General features: G+C 37.5%; 1 protein-coding gene across 5 annotated transcripts in view; it reads left to right on the top strand.

Moving 5' to 3' along the window:
- Nucleotides 1-17,994, top strand: part of 5PtaseI (inositol polyphosphate-5-phosphatase A) — a 589,076-nt gene that overhangs the window by 431,170 nt on the left and 139,912 nt on the right. For 2 of the 5 annotated variants that reach the window (XM_067142883.2, XM_067142884.2), the window contains one exon: nucleotides 6,143-6,179. The exons of the other annotated variants lie outside the window; for them this stretch is intronic. In XM_067142883.2, coding sequence (XP_066998984.1) covers nucleotides 6,143-6,179 — 37 coding nt within the window. The remainder of the gene's footprint in view (nucleotides 1-6,142; nucleotides 6,180-17,994) is intronic. 5 annotated transcript variants of the gene reach the window in all.

Here is a 17,994-nt window from a genome sequence, read left to right as displayed (position 1 = left end):
ATTGAAACCGTTGTGTTCTGCAATATTATGAATAGTACTAATTTCTTTCTTTTTGTAATTCTTGTGAGATAATGGAACAGTTAATGCTCTGAGGACCATCCTACTGTAAGCTTCTTTCTTATGTATGTCTGGGTGCACAGAGGTTTGTTGGATGGTATTGATGGTGTGGGTGGGTTTCCTGTATATATTAAAGGATAAAGTGGTGGTGGTGGTGGTGGTGGTGTTGCTGTTGCGCATAATGAGTAAGTGCAGGTAATTAAGGACATTATTGTTTTCTGACTCTATGGTGAATTTTATATGTGGGTCAGTGAAGTTGAGTAATTCAAGTACTGTGTTGCTGTTAGTAATGTAGGAGTCTTAAAATAACAAACGTGACATCTACAAAACAAGTCCAGTATTGAATACCATTAATATTACCAATGATGTGAGAATGTTCTAAATGATCGGTGTAAATATCCGCAAGGATTCCTGAAGCTGGTGACCCCATGGGAAGACCTGTCTGTTGGTAAATAACATTATTGAAAGTTGTTATTCAATGTTAACTTCAGAATCCAAATAAATTAATCTATTTCACCTGTACTTAAATTGCTAAACTTGGAAGGATTGTTCTTGATCAATTGTATGGTGCTGTTAACGGGTACATTGTCCGACTCGTTGGCTGAATGGTCAGCATACTGGCCTTTGGTTTAGAGGGTCCCAAGTTCATTCCTGGCCGGGTCGGGGATTTTAACCTTAATTGGTTAATTCCAATGGCTCGGGGGCTGGGCGTGTGTGGCATATTCAACATTAGAAATCATCCTAGGTAGGGCCCTCATTTTCACAGACATGCAGGTCGCCTAATAGGCCGTCTACTAGGAAAAGACCTGCACCAGGCCTCTCCGGAGGCCATACGCCATTATTATTATTATTAACAGGTACAGTAGCATACGTGTTAGTAATATCAAATGAGTGAAGAGTGTGGTGTTTGGATAAATTAAAGTGTTTAATTTTATTGCAAAACTCTATAGAATTCTTTACTGATGTATTGGCTTGAAAATGATAGTGTGACTTGAGGAATTTGTGAATGAACCAGATACCTCATAGGTGAGACTATTTCTGAAATTGATACTGGGTCTTATGGGGATGTCAGCTTTATGTTTTCTTGGGTAGCGCTTTTGCTGTGGGAAGCTTCGGATTCATAATAATCATTTTGGATTTTCAAGGTCATTAAAAAAACGAATCGTCCTTAATGATGGTTGTGAGGTCTCTTTGTATTTTATTAGTTGGATCTTTTTTAGAGGTTATGAAGTTGGTCTCTGCAAAAAACGTATGTGCTTTATTAATACAGTCACTTTTGTCCATGATAACGGTAGCGTTCCCTTTGTCAGCTTTTGTTATTATTAAGTCATTGTGTTTGACTTTTTTCTTTAGTTTGTTTACTTTAGCTATGTGTTCTGTATTGGCTTTAATGGTTTGTTGTTTATTTAGGATAAAAGATAGCTTGCGTATGACTTCTTATTGGACCTCTTCTTGTATGTTTATGGGAAATTTATTAATGGCCAATACCGATTCAGCTATGGTGGAAATTAAATTATCAGGGTTAGAAGGATTACCCCAATTATGTTTAGGTCCCTTGCTCATCACATCAAGATCATCGGATTAAGATTGATTTTACTTATGTTTATTACAGGTTGGTGAAAATCATTTGGCTTTATGTTGTTTGAGGTGTTATGTTTGCTAAGTGTTGTTTTTGAAACAGAATTCCATTTTTTTGTCAAGTGTGTTTTGTTTCTTTAACAAAGTAAGATTAAGTTTGTTAGTGACCCCACCAGCCATGCACCACTCCTTCCTGCTCCGCTCCTTCTATCCTTGCAAACACAGCTGAGCCAACAATAGTCTTGATCGTACAAACGGGACCGTTAACTTTGAGAAGGCTAGACCGTTTCGAGAGGAAAACCACCTTTTAAACACCGTAAGTTGAAAGCTTTCTTCACACCCATTTTACAGTTTTACTTATCAGCCCAAGTTTCTCACACAACCTCATTTTTTCCATTACAGATTGGAACTTCATTGACGGTTTCCACTATGATCACTTAGAGTTTACCATGCATCTGCCATCTTCTCTAACACAACTTCTCAGCTTTTGTCGCGGCCCTCCCAACCTTTTAGAATAACACAAACAAACCAGCCAACATTGTGAAACAATAATCGAGAACGGGGTCACTAGACTGAGAAGAAATTGAGAATGCTGCTCTTCTAAACTTTCAAATTTCATTGGCATTTTTCCATCACTTGTCACATGCAATTCACCTGCACGTTATCTCAGGATTGGTTTCTCAAACTTTTTTGATCCCGCTCCCCTCCTAGCCATTTGATGTGATGGTGTTTCTACAAAGGCAGACTTTCGGCCTGAATTTTTTGACACAGTGATTTCACCCTGTTTTGAATTGTTATAACACCAAAAAAATTTTTAGACTAAGAGATCCGCAACCTCGCTATGTGCACTTATTGTTCGTTTTCATCTGTATGATTTGTTTTCATTTCTTACCCTCTTAGGTTAACACAGTTTGTAGATTCAGTTATGTTTTGTATTAACCCCTGTTTTACCGAGCTCGGTAGCTGCAGTCGCTTAAGTGCGGCCAGTATCCAGTATTCGGGAGATAGTAGGTTCGAATCCCACTGTCGGCAGCCCTGAAAATGGTTTTCCATGGTTTCCCATTTTCACACCAGGCAAATGCTGGGGCTGTACCATAATTAAGGCCACGGATGCTTACTTCCCACTCCTAGCCCTTCCCTGTCCCATCGTCCTCATAAGACCTATCTGTGTCGGTGCGACGTAAAGCAACTAGCAAAAAAAAAGAAAACAACCCTGTTTTCACTGAATTTTATTGCAGCGAGTTGTTTATTGCTCCATATGATGATGTAAATATTATTATTATTATTATTAAATGAAAAGCGCACAATGTGCAAAAACAGTTTTTGTACAGATGGTCAACTATGCTAATGCCATTCTTATTATTGAGATTGTCCTCATTTTGCAGTTTTGTGCATGGTATCTTTCACAACGGTCATTGCACAGGTTACATATACAGTCTTCATTCGGGTGGTGGAAGTTTTTTGTTTGGCAGAATCTGTGGTGAAATCCATGAGTGGCGTAACGTGTAATTACGTGCCGTAGCTCGTATTTTGCTTGCTTCCACTCTTCCGTTTTCTGAGCCTATTGCCATATCATCTGCGTAAAGTATAAGCAATGCTGAGGTATCTGTGATTATTTCTGTGATGTCTGCTGTCATGATGTTGAATAAAATTGGGCTGATTGGGTCACCTTGTAGGACTCTATTTGTTTGGGTTACGTTTTTGGATAGGGTTATGTTGTCTGATATTTGGACATAGTTATATGAGGATATTCGAGATTATGATTGCTATCGGATGTTTAACCCCTATTAGTTAATTGAGTTTCAAACGAGTGTTGCTCTATCAACAAGGTCAAAAGCCTTACGATAGTCTACGAAGACTACAAAATATTTCTTTCCTGGATGCCTCAATGTATCTTGGACTTGTTCTATTAGGTATTTTACGGCATGTAGTGTACTTCTTCCCTTTCGGAATCCGAATTGATTTTCTGGTATCTGGGAGTCTATTTCTTCTCCAAGCCTGATTGTTAAGATTTTTCGTGAAGATTTTGAATGATGTAAATATTATATTGTGCTGTTTTTATTTCCGTCATGTCTCTCTTTTGTTTTTTCATTTGTTCCTTCATTATATTTTTTGGCACATTTTTAGCTTGTATTATGTAAATTACTTTAACCCCCCCTCCCCCCTTTTCACTGAAGATGGTTCAAACTAGTCAAAACATGTTTGAATTTGATTATTCCTTCTAATGATGGAATTATATGATGTATTGAATTAGGAGGATACACTTAATTTTTCCTTTGTGAAGTTAAAACATTCAATATAGAATGATTCTAATATCTTGTAAATCACTCTCCGCATCATCTTCCTGCAGTTGTGGTGGCATTAACTAACTTTCCAACCTGTCCAAGTAGGTTATTACCTACCATTTACAATTTTCTCACCAAAGAAAGAAGTTCCAAGCACTTTACTGGACTTAACTGCACGAAACACGGTGACTTTTGGAGAGTAACGAACATGGTCCACTCTTACGTGTGGATTTTCTAAGCCTCAAATATGCTTGTTGTGCTGATTGACAACACCGGAAACCTGGAACGTTGCTTCCTCACTGAACACTTATCATCAAACCCATTGTTGCTGAGCTGAGTGGCTCAGACGGTTGAGGCACTGGCCTTCTGACCCCAACTTGGCAGGTTCGATCCTGGTTCAGTCTGGTGGTATTTGAAGGTGCTCAGATACGTCAGTCTCGTGTCAATAGATTTACTGGCACATAAAAAACTCCTGCGGGACTAAATTCCGGCACCTCAGCATCTCCAAATACCATAAAAGTATTTAGTGGACCGGGCAAGTTGGGCGTGCATTTAAGCGGGGGTGCAGCTGTGATCTCGCATCCGGGAGATAGTGGGTTCGAACCCCACTGTTGGCAGCCCTGAAGATGGTTTTCCGTGGTTTCCCATTTTCACACCAGGCAAGTGCTGGGGCTGTACCTTAATTAAGGGCATGGCCGCTTCCTTCCCATTCCCAGGCCCTTCCTGTCCTATTGTCACCATAAGACCTATCTGTGTCGGTGCGACGTAAAGCAAATAATAATTATTATTATTATTATTATTATTATTATTATTATTATTATTATTATTATTATTATTATATATAATTCGCTGGGGCCATCAAGGACCACGTTAAGTCTTGTTGCATTTGACACTGAACTTGGCCTTCTTTAGAGCCCAAATTTCCCTCATTCTTTGTGAGTGGGCCTGCTTACGCTCCTCTGTCCAAGGGGTACCGTGTCTTCTCTTCGGTTGCTCGTCTCGGTTTAGCCCGTTCGTCAATATTTTCTTCCGGAAGAGATCTCTGTTAAGGGCGTCTTCAGCTGAGATATGTTGCATTTGCAGGTCTTCTTTGGTATTTCTAAACCAGGGAATTGTGGTTTTGGGGTTTGAATCAAAAAATTGAAAGATTTCTTTAGTTAACTTTCTTCTGTCCATTCTTTTCAGATGACCGTAAAATCATGCCCGTCTTTTTCTGATTGTGTCGGTAATTTTCTCTATTTTGCTGTAGACTTCCTTGTTGGATCTCTTTTGAGGGATTCCATTTCTGTACTTTGATCCCAAGATTCCTCTTACAATTTTGCGTTCTCTTTTCTCCAGTTCTTCAAGGAGTCCTTTGTTGGCATTTAGAGACAGGGTTTCGGCTGCATATAGAACTACGGGCTTCAGAACTGTTTCATAGTGACGTATCTTGGTGTTTTGGGAAAGGCATTTTTGTTGTAGATTGTGCGGGATGTTTGGTAGGCTATTTCCAGTTTGCGTACTCGCTCCTGAAGTACTTCTTTGTCCAGTCCATTTTTCATGATGATCTCACCCAGGTATTTGAATTTGTCTGCTCGAGTGATGTCCGCGTATTTTGTATGGAGTTTTGGTGGAGCCTCTTTGATGTTCGTCATTACTTATGTTTTCTCAAACAATATCTGCAAACCAGTTTGTTCGGCAATTTCCTTCAAAATTTCAACTTGAGCTCTAGCGGTACTATGTCATTTGAGAGAACAGCAATATCATTGGCAAATGTTAAGCAGTCTGTTGCAATCCCCTTGGATTTGGTTCCTATTCTCAATGGACTGTAGTTGGTTTCCTGTAATCTCACCCGCCAGGTTCTGATGATTTTTTCAAGAACACAGTTGAAGAGTATCATCATCATCATCATCATCATCATTATTATTATTATTATTATTATTATTATTATTATTATTATTATTATTATTATTATTATTATTATTATTATTATTATTGGTTACCATCCTGCTGTTTTCTGAAAACCTGCAGAGTCTTAATGACTTATATTGTATATGTAATACAATATGTTAAATTGTGATCATTTATTTTGATATTGTGTTAGAGATGTGAATTGATAGAGAATATTTGATATTAGTATGAACTTCCTTTTTTTTTATGTTGTAGATTTGAAAACAAAAGGAAAAATAATCACGTTTTATAGAGTATCACCTGATATTAAAGATTTGTGTGTTCTGTTGCAGCCAGTTTACCTAAAGATGGAATTGATTGCTGATGCAGGTACAGTTTCATGTTGTGCATATGGTAGTGATGACTCTCCACTGTGCTTTGGACATGTTTGTGCTGCACGTATACCTCCCTGCTGGTCTTGCAAGAGCTTGAAAACAACTGTGGCTAGTGTATTTGTAACAGAATCTCCACCACTAACCTTATCTTTGAACACAAACCTTTTGGAAAGCTGTACCAACAGTACTTCTGATTATTTCCTAGCACCTCCTCATGCTTCTTTGTTGCATGAACCATACACTCCAGAAAGCATGGAGACCCCTTCCTCATCTCCCACCCCAGCAAGAGTTCAGCGTGACTTTGGAGAAATTGAATTAGACAAATGCAGACGGGATTCTGTAAAAGATGTTAGGATAGAAAAGTTACTGACTGCTGTTGAAAATGAAGCAAATGAAACATCTCCTGTTGTGAATATTTTGGAGTTTTTAACATCAAATCAGGAAATTGTTGATTCTGTTTTTAATCATCCATCTATAGCTGAAGTACAACTTGTTGAGGATGATCGTGCATTTATAAACTATGAGCATGATGCATATAGTAAGAACAGAAGGACAAAATCTAATCCTTTCATATTCCCACAAGGCGAGGAAGTGTGTCATTCGCTAGTGAAAGCAAAGCACTCTTCGAGTTGCCAGCTCCTGGAAGATTCTGCAAGGAAGGTCCCATCTCCTTCACTAATGCAAACATTTCCAGTTTCTAATGTGGTATCTGCAAGTGAATCTACAGATCCTGGTGTACGAACATGTAGATGTTTTAGTGACTCGTGGAGACGGAAAACTGTGCCATCATCTGCACTGCGGAACCTTAATTCTCATAGCCGAGTACGTCTTGTCTCCAGCTGCGGATTGGAGATGTCACCTCGTTTACAAAGCCATCATAGTTCATCAGATGAAGACTGGTTTGAGGAAGTTGAAAATTATGTTCAAAAGAACTGTTCAAACAGTGATGTTCATAGTAATAATATGTCTGTAATTAATGATTCAACTGATAATACTTTTACCATATGTCAACAAAATAGTACTGTGGTGCCATCTACTGCCATTTCAACAAATCTTAGTTTTGCTCCTACTGTCATGACATGTTCTGATAAAATCCTTGGAAAACAATTACCTCTTGCCTCCAATGATAATTCCAGCTATCATGTACTGACTGTATTAACAGTAAATGATGCTGAAAGTGAAGAAGGTAAAACCATTGCTAGTTCAGAAAATATATCATTAACACCACATCTGTCCAGTGAAAAGGATAACTTAGCTCAAGCACTTTGTGATCATATATCTCATATTCAAAGCATGCCAGATTCATTCAATAAAAATCCATGTTGCCTATATATGAAGGGAATATCGAAAACAAACAATTTGGATTTTTCTTTATCTGAAAAAGTTCCATCATCGACAGCATTGCATGATGATGTATGCAGTAAACAGGAAACGAAAGCAGGTAGAGATATAGATCTTCCTCGTATAAAAAAGAATTATTCAAAGGAAAAGAAATCTATAGTCAGTGGCAGAATGAATCATTGTTGTCTCTTGATTTGAATTTTTCCAACTACATATCTCCTTTGTAGATGATGTGATGTAACTGGTTACGTACCAGCCTCCTGTGTCCATCATCACAGAATAAAATTCTGGCACTGTGGAGTCTCCTAAAATCATCAAGAGGTAATGAAGTGTTAGTCACATAGTATTATTAATATTTCGTGACACCATAGTCGAATGGTGCAGGTGAAAGCTTTCAGAACATATAATTTTGAAGTACATAAAAGAAAATCAAATGCTATATGGATCCATTGGAACAGATTGATGGAAAAAAAGAAATTATAACTGTCAGATTCTTTAGTGTGCCAAAACGAATTTTGATCAATAAATAAATGTATAAACTATCTGAAAAAGAAAACATTTGGTAACAGTATTATACTTTAAAAAGAAACAACTTAATTAATTTAACTGTGAACTTTAATTAACTTGTTTCTTTTTCAAGGCGGCCCCATGGTGTAGTGGTAGCATGCCTGCCTCTTACCTGGAGGCCCCGGCTTCGATTCCCGGCCAGGTCAGGGATTTTTACCTGGATCTGAGGGCTGGTTCGAGGTCCACTCAGCCTACGTGATTAGAATTGAGGAGCTGCCTGGCGGTGAAATAGCGGTCCCGTTCTAAAAAGCCTAGAATAATGGCCGAGAGGATTCGTCGTGCTGACCTCAAAATCTGCAGGCCTTAGCGCTGAGCAGCGGTAGCTTGGTAGGCCAAGACCCTTCAAGGGCTGTAGTGCCATGAGGTTAGTTTCTTTTTCAAGTATGATACTGTTACCATATGTTTTCTTTTTCAGGTAGTTTATAAATTTAGTAATCAAAATTAGTTTCGGCAGACTGAAGAACATAATAGAAATTAACTGAGTCAAAACTGAAAAGAGATGGCTTCGGAAATTACAAAATGAAAAAATCATTATTATACATATATTGCTTATCAATATCTACATTTAATGTGATGTAAAAGAACAAAGAGATGTACAAATATAAGATAAAGATAGATGCCTAGGAGTGAGAATAGGAACTTGCAGAAAGGATTAACATAGTGACAAATAGTAGGAAGAGGGAGCTTAATAAAAAAATTAGTAATAAACTATATGTACAAAAATAGGCATCTCTTAACTCTCTCATATGTTGTTGTGTATACGTCAACCCTGCATAAATTGTAACATCCCTACGTGACATTTTTGTTTCTTGATTCTTGTAAAAACAGGATACACAGCATTTTGTTGGTCAGTTTATGTACCAAATGTTTTCTCTGTTGTATCTTTTCTTATAGTTTCACTTTAGTTGGATACTAAAGGCAGTTTTTCTCATTCAAGATTAAAGACTCAGAAATTGACAATATATCTTGGGATTTTTACATGAAATAATAGTATTTACATCAAATAAAAATATATGAGGGCCATTCAAAAAGAAATAAGCCGGAGGCTATTAAATGAAAACTTTTACCGTTATTTTAAAAAGATTGCCCAGCACTGTCAAGGCACTTGTCCCACGGTGATACAAGGCGATAAATGGCCGTCTTGTAAAAGTCCTGGGGCTGCATAGTGAACCAGTTCCAAACGTACTGCTTGATATAGTTATCTAAGATGAATCGTTTGCCTCTCGGAGCCCTTTTTAGCTCAACAAAAATGGCATAATCACAGGGAGACAGGTCCGGACTGTATCGAGGGTGACTGAGGACCTCCCATTTGAATGTCTGCAGAAGCTCCTTGACTGTATTTGTTGTATTCCTTGCACGGTCGTGGACCAGAATTATCCCGCGGGTGAGCTGTACTGGTCATTTTGATTTGATCTCTTTGCAAAGGGTGGTGAAAGTTCGTGAGTATCGCTGCACACAAAAACTTACAAAGTTTTTAGGGGTTCCACCTATTCAATACGAAACAATGTTGTCTGAATTTACTACAACATATTAAATTTATTAAGCAGGACTAGTTTTGGCGTTACTTTGGCGCCATCATCAGCTGCATGAAATTCATGAAAAACTGACAATTAAAATACAAAATACATCAACATTTTTAGCACTAGCCTCTAAAGACTATATGTTAAAATATATATTTATAAAAAATATATCATATTTCTACAAGTTCACTAACTTGGGTCAATATCACAATTAAAAACAACCTAAAGAAGGAAATGAGGTTTGTATGCGTTCAGAATTTATCATCTTCACATACTGGGTTCAATCTTGTGTCTTGTTAAACTTGGTATAGCTTAAATTATTCTTTTAACACATTGTGTGTCAGTTCAATAGTATTGATCTTCAAGGTCAAATGTACTGACTATATGCATTCAAATTTTATTGGTGTTAAAACTCTAAATTGTTCTGTTCAAACTTATATTACAATATTAGAGTAATAGTTAAAGACAACTTAAACAAACATAAACTTTTAAGTAAACTTGAAATATAATTTTTACATATTCTGAAGTTCATTGTTAATAATCATTATTTTTGTATCCGTCTCTTGGCACAAGCCAGAGCGAAGTGTAGCTTCCACTGAAGTCCCAGTCTGATCCATGGCTGTGACCATATGGAAGCTGCTGGGGTATGGGTGGTGCTGAGTAATGACATTTGGAGCACAAATAGTGTCTGAGTGTTATGAAAGGTGTTGCTCATAGGATCAGTCGTGCTGCAGTGGCACATTCTGGTCCAGTGAGGAAAGCAATGGCAAACTACCTCACTCCTCATCTGGCCTAGTACACCTCATTTGGGCCCTGCCATTGGTTTTTGCTGTTTTCCTATAACTGTATAGCCTTTGGTGGTGTTATTTGAGGATCCAACCAGCCTCTGGGCTGATGACCTAACAGACAGAATCATTATTTTACATTTAATAACACAATTTATCTGCAGAAAGGACTCCCTATGGAATCCCCTGTTTCTGGAATTTTGGCAGAAATTTATATAGACAATCTGAAAAAACCAAGATACTCATTAATTTACCAGGTATATTGGTCGAGATACGTAGGTGACATTTTCAACATTATTGATCAACGTATCACTGACAGTACTACCCTCCTCAATAAGCTAAATACTTGTGACCCCTACATAAAATTCACAGTTGAATTTGAAACAGATAGATCCTTAAATTTTCTACATCTTAAAATTAGAAGAAGCGACAACCATCCAAAATTTGAAATCTTCAGAAAACCCACCCAAGACAGCCAACATGATCAGACAAGATTCACTGCACCCTGACTCCCACAAAAAGGCCTCTTTTTATAGCATGATAAATAGAGCCTTGAACATTCCCATGTCCAAGAAAGCTCATAAGAAAGAAATTAACACCATCCATACTTTAACACACCTTAGAGGGTTTAACAGCAATTTCGTTGACAGAATTCTCAATAAGATAAAAAAATAAAGCCACCACACTTAAAAAACAAAAGAAAGAGGATACTGATTTTGTCACCTTCACTTTCAACAGCAATAACATATACGAAACGTCAAACATGTTTAAAAAACAGAACCTCAATGTCGCCTTTAGAAACAACAACACTACTTCTAAACTTTTCTATAACACAAACACACTTAACAAATCTGACAAACATTTGCAATCAGGAGTCTACAAATTGACTTGTAACTAGTGCAATATATCGGACAAACTGGGAGAAACTTTCATATCCGCTACAAAGAACATGTTAATGCAGCTAAATACAAAAGATTTTCCACTATGAGTGAACACATGAAAGATCACAATCACTCATTCTCCACCATAGATAAAGATCTAAATATCCTATATATAACCAAAAAGATTAAATCCCATCTATAATCTCAACTCACTCTCCCTTCCCTCACCCACTGTTTCTCCCACCCAACGCAACATCGGAACGGTTGCCATGCCAGTCAGTGTGGAGGTTAACACTGACCCTACCTGATTTACACAAACATAGGGTTGGAGGAAAGAGGACTTGAGTAATATTTTGCGACTCCTTATACTATCTTTAACCTTTACCTAATTTTTCGTTCTCATACTCGGCTTTTTATTTCCATTTTCAGATCCTGGCTATAATTTTGTTCACTGTGATGCAATACAACAGAGCTTTTAAAAACTTCACTCTGTTTTCCAGAAACATGACAGATTAGAACAACATCTGTCTTCACTATTCTTTAAATATTTCCTCCAGCCAACTAATACTGTACTAAATACGGTTGGACCCACACTCACAACTTACTTTGTCCAAGTTTGAATCCATGTACGTTTTTAACAGTTTCCATTGTACTTGTTGAATATATTTTTAATATTGAAGCTGTTTACATTTTAACATAAACTCCCATTGCATTTCTTGACTGTATTTTATATCAGATTTTTATGTATCACTGTTTTTTTTGTATTCTTTTTTCTTTGTTATTTTTCTGATGATGACCTCTAAGCTAGGTCGAAACATGTCCAAGGTATTTTAAACAACTATGTAACTTATAAAAAGACCATTTAATAAATGGCAGAAGTGTATTGAATAGGTGGATCTAATATATTTGAATTTTTTGGAATTTCATCTTAGATAAAAGACTTCTCTTATTACTAAACACCTGTTTGGCAAGTGCTCTTCACCTTTTGATCTCTTTGCTGGACCTGTTTTCATTTGTGATCAGGCTTCCTGGATAAGGGAAAGTGGTGACTTCTTCCACTATCTTGTCATTCAGTTCAATGTTGGTGTGAATTCGTTCAGGATGTTTACTCACAACTAATATCTTGGTCTTCTTGACACTAATGTTTAAGCGTGAATCTGACAATGCTGATGACAGTACATTGAACATCTTAGACAACTCTCTCTCTCTGAGTCTGCTACAATTGCTATGTCATCTGCAAATCAAATGCATTGGATATGATGCCCATTTACGTTTACTCCTTTGGTATTTGCCTTAAACTTATTTATGGCTTCTTCAATGAATACATTAAAAAGGTATGGTGGCAGAGAGCAGCCCTGCCGTACACCTTTCCTGATTTTTGCTGTCTGGATACTTCCTCCGATATCTTTACAAATGATCTACCATCATGATCTGTCCTTCATAGAGTCGCAATATCAGCCTCCTGTCTTTCCAGTCTGAACCCATAGCTTTAAGAATTTTGACCAGTTTCTCCCAGCTCACGTTATCAAAAGCCTTTTCAATATCTATAAACGCTTGAAAGGTGTTCTATTCATCTCCAACCTCCTTTCTAATATTGTTCAGAGAGCTAAGATGGCTTCTCTTGTTCCAATCCCTGTCCTAAAGCCAAACTGGTCCTGATCGATTTGTAAATTGGTTATTTTTCCTGTTTTTTATTATTGATAGTAGTATTTTGAATGTATGAGAGAGCAGAGTTATGGTTCTGTGATCGGAACATTCTGCACTACTTTCCTTCTTTGGTATCATAACTGTTTTGCTTTTGATGAAGTCTTCTGGAATTTCACCTTCATCATAGCATCTGCATATCATGGCAAATAGAAGTTATTTCAATTTGTCTCCCATATTTTTAACCAGTTCTCCAGGTATGTTAACTGGACTGGTAGGCTTTATTTTCATGTAATCGCTGAAGTGCTGATTCAAACTCCCTCCTTGTTATTGTAGGACCTTTATCATCTTCCTCTACTTCATGTTCTGGTTTAATACACCTTAGATCATTCAGCACAAATCCTCTTTCATGCAGTTGTTCAAGATATTCCTTCCACCATTTAATGATTTCATCGTTATCTATTAATATTTTCCCATTTTTATCCCTTACTACAGAGCTTTTCACTTTAGGTTTCCGGTTTAATACTTCTATATACTCTGTCCGTCCTTCCTTCAACTATATCTATTCTGGTATTCTCCATTACCTCAACAATCCACGCTTCTTTTGCTCTTCTGCACACAGTTGTAATTTGATTTTTGACTTTCCTGTATTATTCTTGACTTTCTGTCATGTTCCCTCTCCTGTACTGATTTCTCTTCACTATTAGATCCAATATTTCTCTGGTAATCCATGGATTTTTTGGTTCCAATCTTCTTGTTGCCAGTGTTTCATGAGCTACACCTGGCAAACCTTCTTTTATAGTATCCCATTTCAATTCTTCATTTACAATTTTTTTTTTTTACATAAACATAAATAGTTTGATGATCTTTTAATTTGGCTAAATCTAAAGGTTTCGCTTTTTGGTGATTGACTCTTTTCATTTGGATTCTGCATTTGGCCATGACTTGGCAATGGTCTTTGTCAATCTCTGCCTCAGGATAGCTGTGACTTGTTTTGACTTGATTGCAATATCTTCTCTTTACTAGGATATAGTCATTTTGATAACAGGTAATGTTACCTGCGGCTTTCCAAGTGTATCTCCTGCATAATGGAACATCAAGTAACGTGTTTGTCACAATCATATTGTTCTGACCGCAGAGATCTAGTAACCTCTCTCCTCGTTTGTTCCTGACACCTAGACCAAACTTCCCAATTCCTTCTCGGTCTGGTTGCATTCCAAGAATAGCATTTAAATCTCCCATAATTATGATATTATCTGATTCCTTTGTTAGATTCCATATTTCATCAATGTTCTCATATATTTCTTCTATTTCTTCATTTGAGCTATTTGATGTTGGAAAATACACTTGAACAATAACCAGATTCCTGGAATGTGTTTTGATTGTTGTAATTAGAACCCTCTCATTAACGTGATAGGTGTTCATCACATTTCCTGCCCAGTTACATCTAGTTAGCAGTCCTACTCCATTACTGCCTCCACTTGTACTACCACTGTAGATCATTCTAAAGTCATTGCTGTAGAAATCACCATTTCCTGGCCATCTTGTTTCACACAGACCCAGAATATCTACTTCTCTTTCATTCATGACAATTTTAGCTTCTTCCATTTTTCCTGCTTCCAGCAGCATTCTCACATTCAATGTTCCAATTTTCATTGACTCGTTTATGTGAGGATTTTGCTTAACGACAACCTGAAAGCCTTGATCCTTCCCCTGCCGGATCTTGGGTTCTGTGCCTCATGATCAGTAAACGATATATCTTGCTGTGACATCATCATGGTTGCTTAACTTGGGTTTAAGTAGTGCAGTGGTTTCATGTTGCCTTCTGCACATAACTGAGGTTGCCCTTGACGTTGGGAACAGACGCTCCCTGTAGCCACCCCTAACAAACAGATGCTACAAGGATTGTTTTTCATGGTTTACTCCACTAGGTTCTTCCACACTCTCAGCCATTGGGAGTGAGATTCCTCTTCTGCCTTCAAGTCTGTTGACCAGATTTCACCTGTATCCCTGGCAAGGGGCCCTTACAAGGTGCTACCAGCCGGGCCAACTGGATCAAGGTTTTTTAAAGGCATTACTCCTCTATCTCTTGTCCTTTGTCCTGACTTGTGACAGGCAGAGCCTTGCTTCCCAAAACTGGGTCCAGGTTGTTGGGGTTATCATTCAAGTTATCTACGTTAATTGCGTTCCTCATGTCCTCATTTTAAACGATGACCCTTTTTGTCTTATGAACCATGCACCTCAGAAACTTCATTTCAGTTTTCATATCTTTCTGCCATAGGGCAAAGTCTCTGCCCAGTACATTGATTCAGGGATGAAATGTACATTATTTCCTTAGCCTTGATGGGTATATCTTCATTCCACTACAGGTTTCTTGCAGTGTGGTAGAGAGCACTTCCCATTTGTACAGGGTGTGCACAAAGTCTGTATACCCGTATATTAAATTAAATTCAACTCAAACTGCATGATAGAAAAGTACATATACTCATTATTTATTTATATTTTTCTACTTACATCTTGCATCTTAGAAATCTGAAACATCCGTATGTGTCCCTCCACGGTCTCTGCACAGCTGAATATGCTGCCACGTTCTGATACTCATATTAAGCAACATCCTTGGGGTCACTGTCTGGAAAGCTTCATGCACCGCATTTTTCAGATAATCAATTCCAACATACCTCCTCACCTGTTCCTTAATGTAACCCCAGAGTGTGTTATCGGGTGTTGTTATGTCAGGGCTCCTTGGTAGCCATAGAAGAGAAGCTGGATCATTGTCGGATCCTCAACCGATCCAGCGATTCCCAAATACTGCGTTCAGACATTGTCGAACAGCCACTGCGAAGTGAGCCAGTGCCCCATCGTGTTGAAACCAATCAACGTCTAAGATTCCTGCATTTTGCAGTTGCAGGATATGCCAGTCATTAATCATCTGGAACTAACCGTTCTGATTAACAGAACGATCAAAAAAGTATGGGCCAAACAGATGCTTTTGTGTCATTCCGGCCCAGTTCATGACGTGAGGTGAATTTTGCTAAATTTCTTGAAAAAAATGTGGATGTTCTTTTCCCCAAAATTAAACCTTGCAACTGCAGAAGCTGCAATAAATTGCACATACATCAGTGAACATGACTTTTGCCTTCTGAGCCATTGTTTGGAATTGTTGCAGCATCCGACCACAAGCTTTAATACGTCTCTCCAAATCATTATCTAATAATTCATTGACACTCACGGGACGCCAACACCTCTTTTTTCAAATTCACTTTGGTGTGTTTCCTCGTGGTTGATTCCAGTATTCCCAACTCTGATGCACATTTCCGTATGGATTTGACTGGAAAATGTTTGATAGATTTTCTTCACATCGGCACAAAGTTCAAGTCTCGTGGATGATCTTCCACTTCTCGGAGTGTTGCAAACACTGCCTTTTAAAAAGGCTTTCTTTTCCCCACGCTAACAACGTCTTCTTTGTTGGTACTGCTTTCACAAACCACGCAACAAAATTGTCCCTCACATTTTTAATTGATTTGCCACTAATTTTACGCTCATGAATCCACACAGCGGCCAGCAAACATTCCTCAATCGTATAATCACTTGTATCAGCTATTCTTTCAATATTGTGGAACAACTGCTGTCAACAGTCAAAATCGATAACATTGGATATCTGACAATAGAAATAAAAAATAATGAGTAGGGCTATACGGACTTAGTGTGCACTCTGTATTTTGCTGATATCCACATTCAGTCTACCATGTACCATTAGTTCACTCCCTATGTGCTCTACTACTTCTAGACCTCTGCCTCCAATTTTTATTCCACTCCTTACTTCTCTCTTTCCTCTTGTTATTATCATGGTTCTTTGCACTGATTTTCATTCCCCGTTGTCGGGTCTTTCCAGTTATTACATCTGACTGTTCCTGTACCTCAGACTCATCCTTTCCCCAGATCATAATATCAGCAGTAAACAGCATTACATTCATTTTCTTTCCTTCATAGGTGTATTTTTGCTTTCTTCATAATCTTGTCCATTACCGGTATAAATAACAAAGCTGGGGCTCTTTATATGACAAATTATTCATTCAACTTATCTCAGAATTTTAATATCACTTCTGATATAGGTTTAATTGGTCATAGGTTAGTTTAGCTGGGACTGCTCACTGAACTATAGTAATATGTGGACAGATCATTATTGAAGTCATTTATAGAAATAATTTTGTAATTTCTAGAATTACAACCATACAAAAGTCGTTAACATTTTCTCTTTATGATTCAAGAGATGTGTGATAAAAGATATTAATATCCTTGTACTTAATGTTTTCACTGTTCATAAAGGAATTTATTGTTCATACTAGTTTAGAAAGAGAACTGAATATTGTGAGACTGTGTTGGAAAATAAAGTTGTTTTGTTGTTAATGGTGCTAGATGGTTACCACAAATATTTCTATATTTTTACTACAAGTTTTTAAAAGTAATGTTGAAAATGTAGGGAAATAGATGAATGAATGTCTGTGGGTTGTATCAATGCCCCATTTTTCTTTTGGTTATTATATACACTGCCTGACAAAAAAAAAAAAATTGAAACACTCAAAAGGAGAGGAGGAAACAAAATGAAACTTCACATGTTGAGAGGATGTGTGTTGGTATTTTACTGATTACAAAATCAAGTCAAATTTACAAAGAACTTGGCAGTATGAGCCCATTAATGATGTTGCACTGATTCGATTGGGAAGGGTGTCATAAAGCCATTGTATCTTCTCCTGAGGCAAGTTGGGCCACAACTCTTGTAAATGGTCCTTACGTCCTGGATACTGGGACTGAGTTGACATTCAAGCTGGTCCTACACATGTTTTATCAGGATCAGATCTGTAGATCTTGCTGGCCATGGGAGCACCTCAGCATCACACAGACAGTTCATAGAGACAATAAACCTCATGATGATTTTTCCACATTGACTTACAAATACTCATAAGAGAAAAAATGATGATATTCCAATTTTCAGTACAATTTTACAAACAAATTTACCTTATTGATACATAATGGACATACATTTATTTTGCCACGATATGCTTCAGTCCTCT

Source organism: Anabrus simplex, chromosome 3 (genome assembly GCF_040414725.1).
Source record: "Anabrus simplex isolate iqAnaSimp1 chromosome 3, ASM4041472v1, whole genome shotgun sequence".
NCBI classification, from domain to species: domain Eukaryota; kingdom Metazoa; phylum Arthropoda; class Insecta; order Orthoptera; family Tettigoniidae; genus Anabrus; species Anabrus simplex.
The sequence above is the reverse complement of the archived record's forward strand: the minus strand, read 5'-3'. Positions and strand labels throughout refer to the sequence as shown.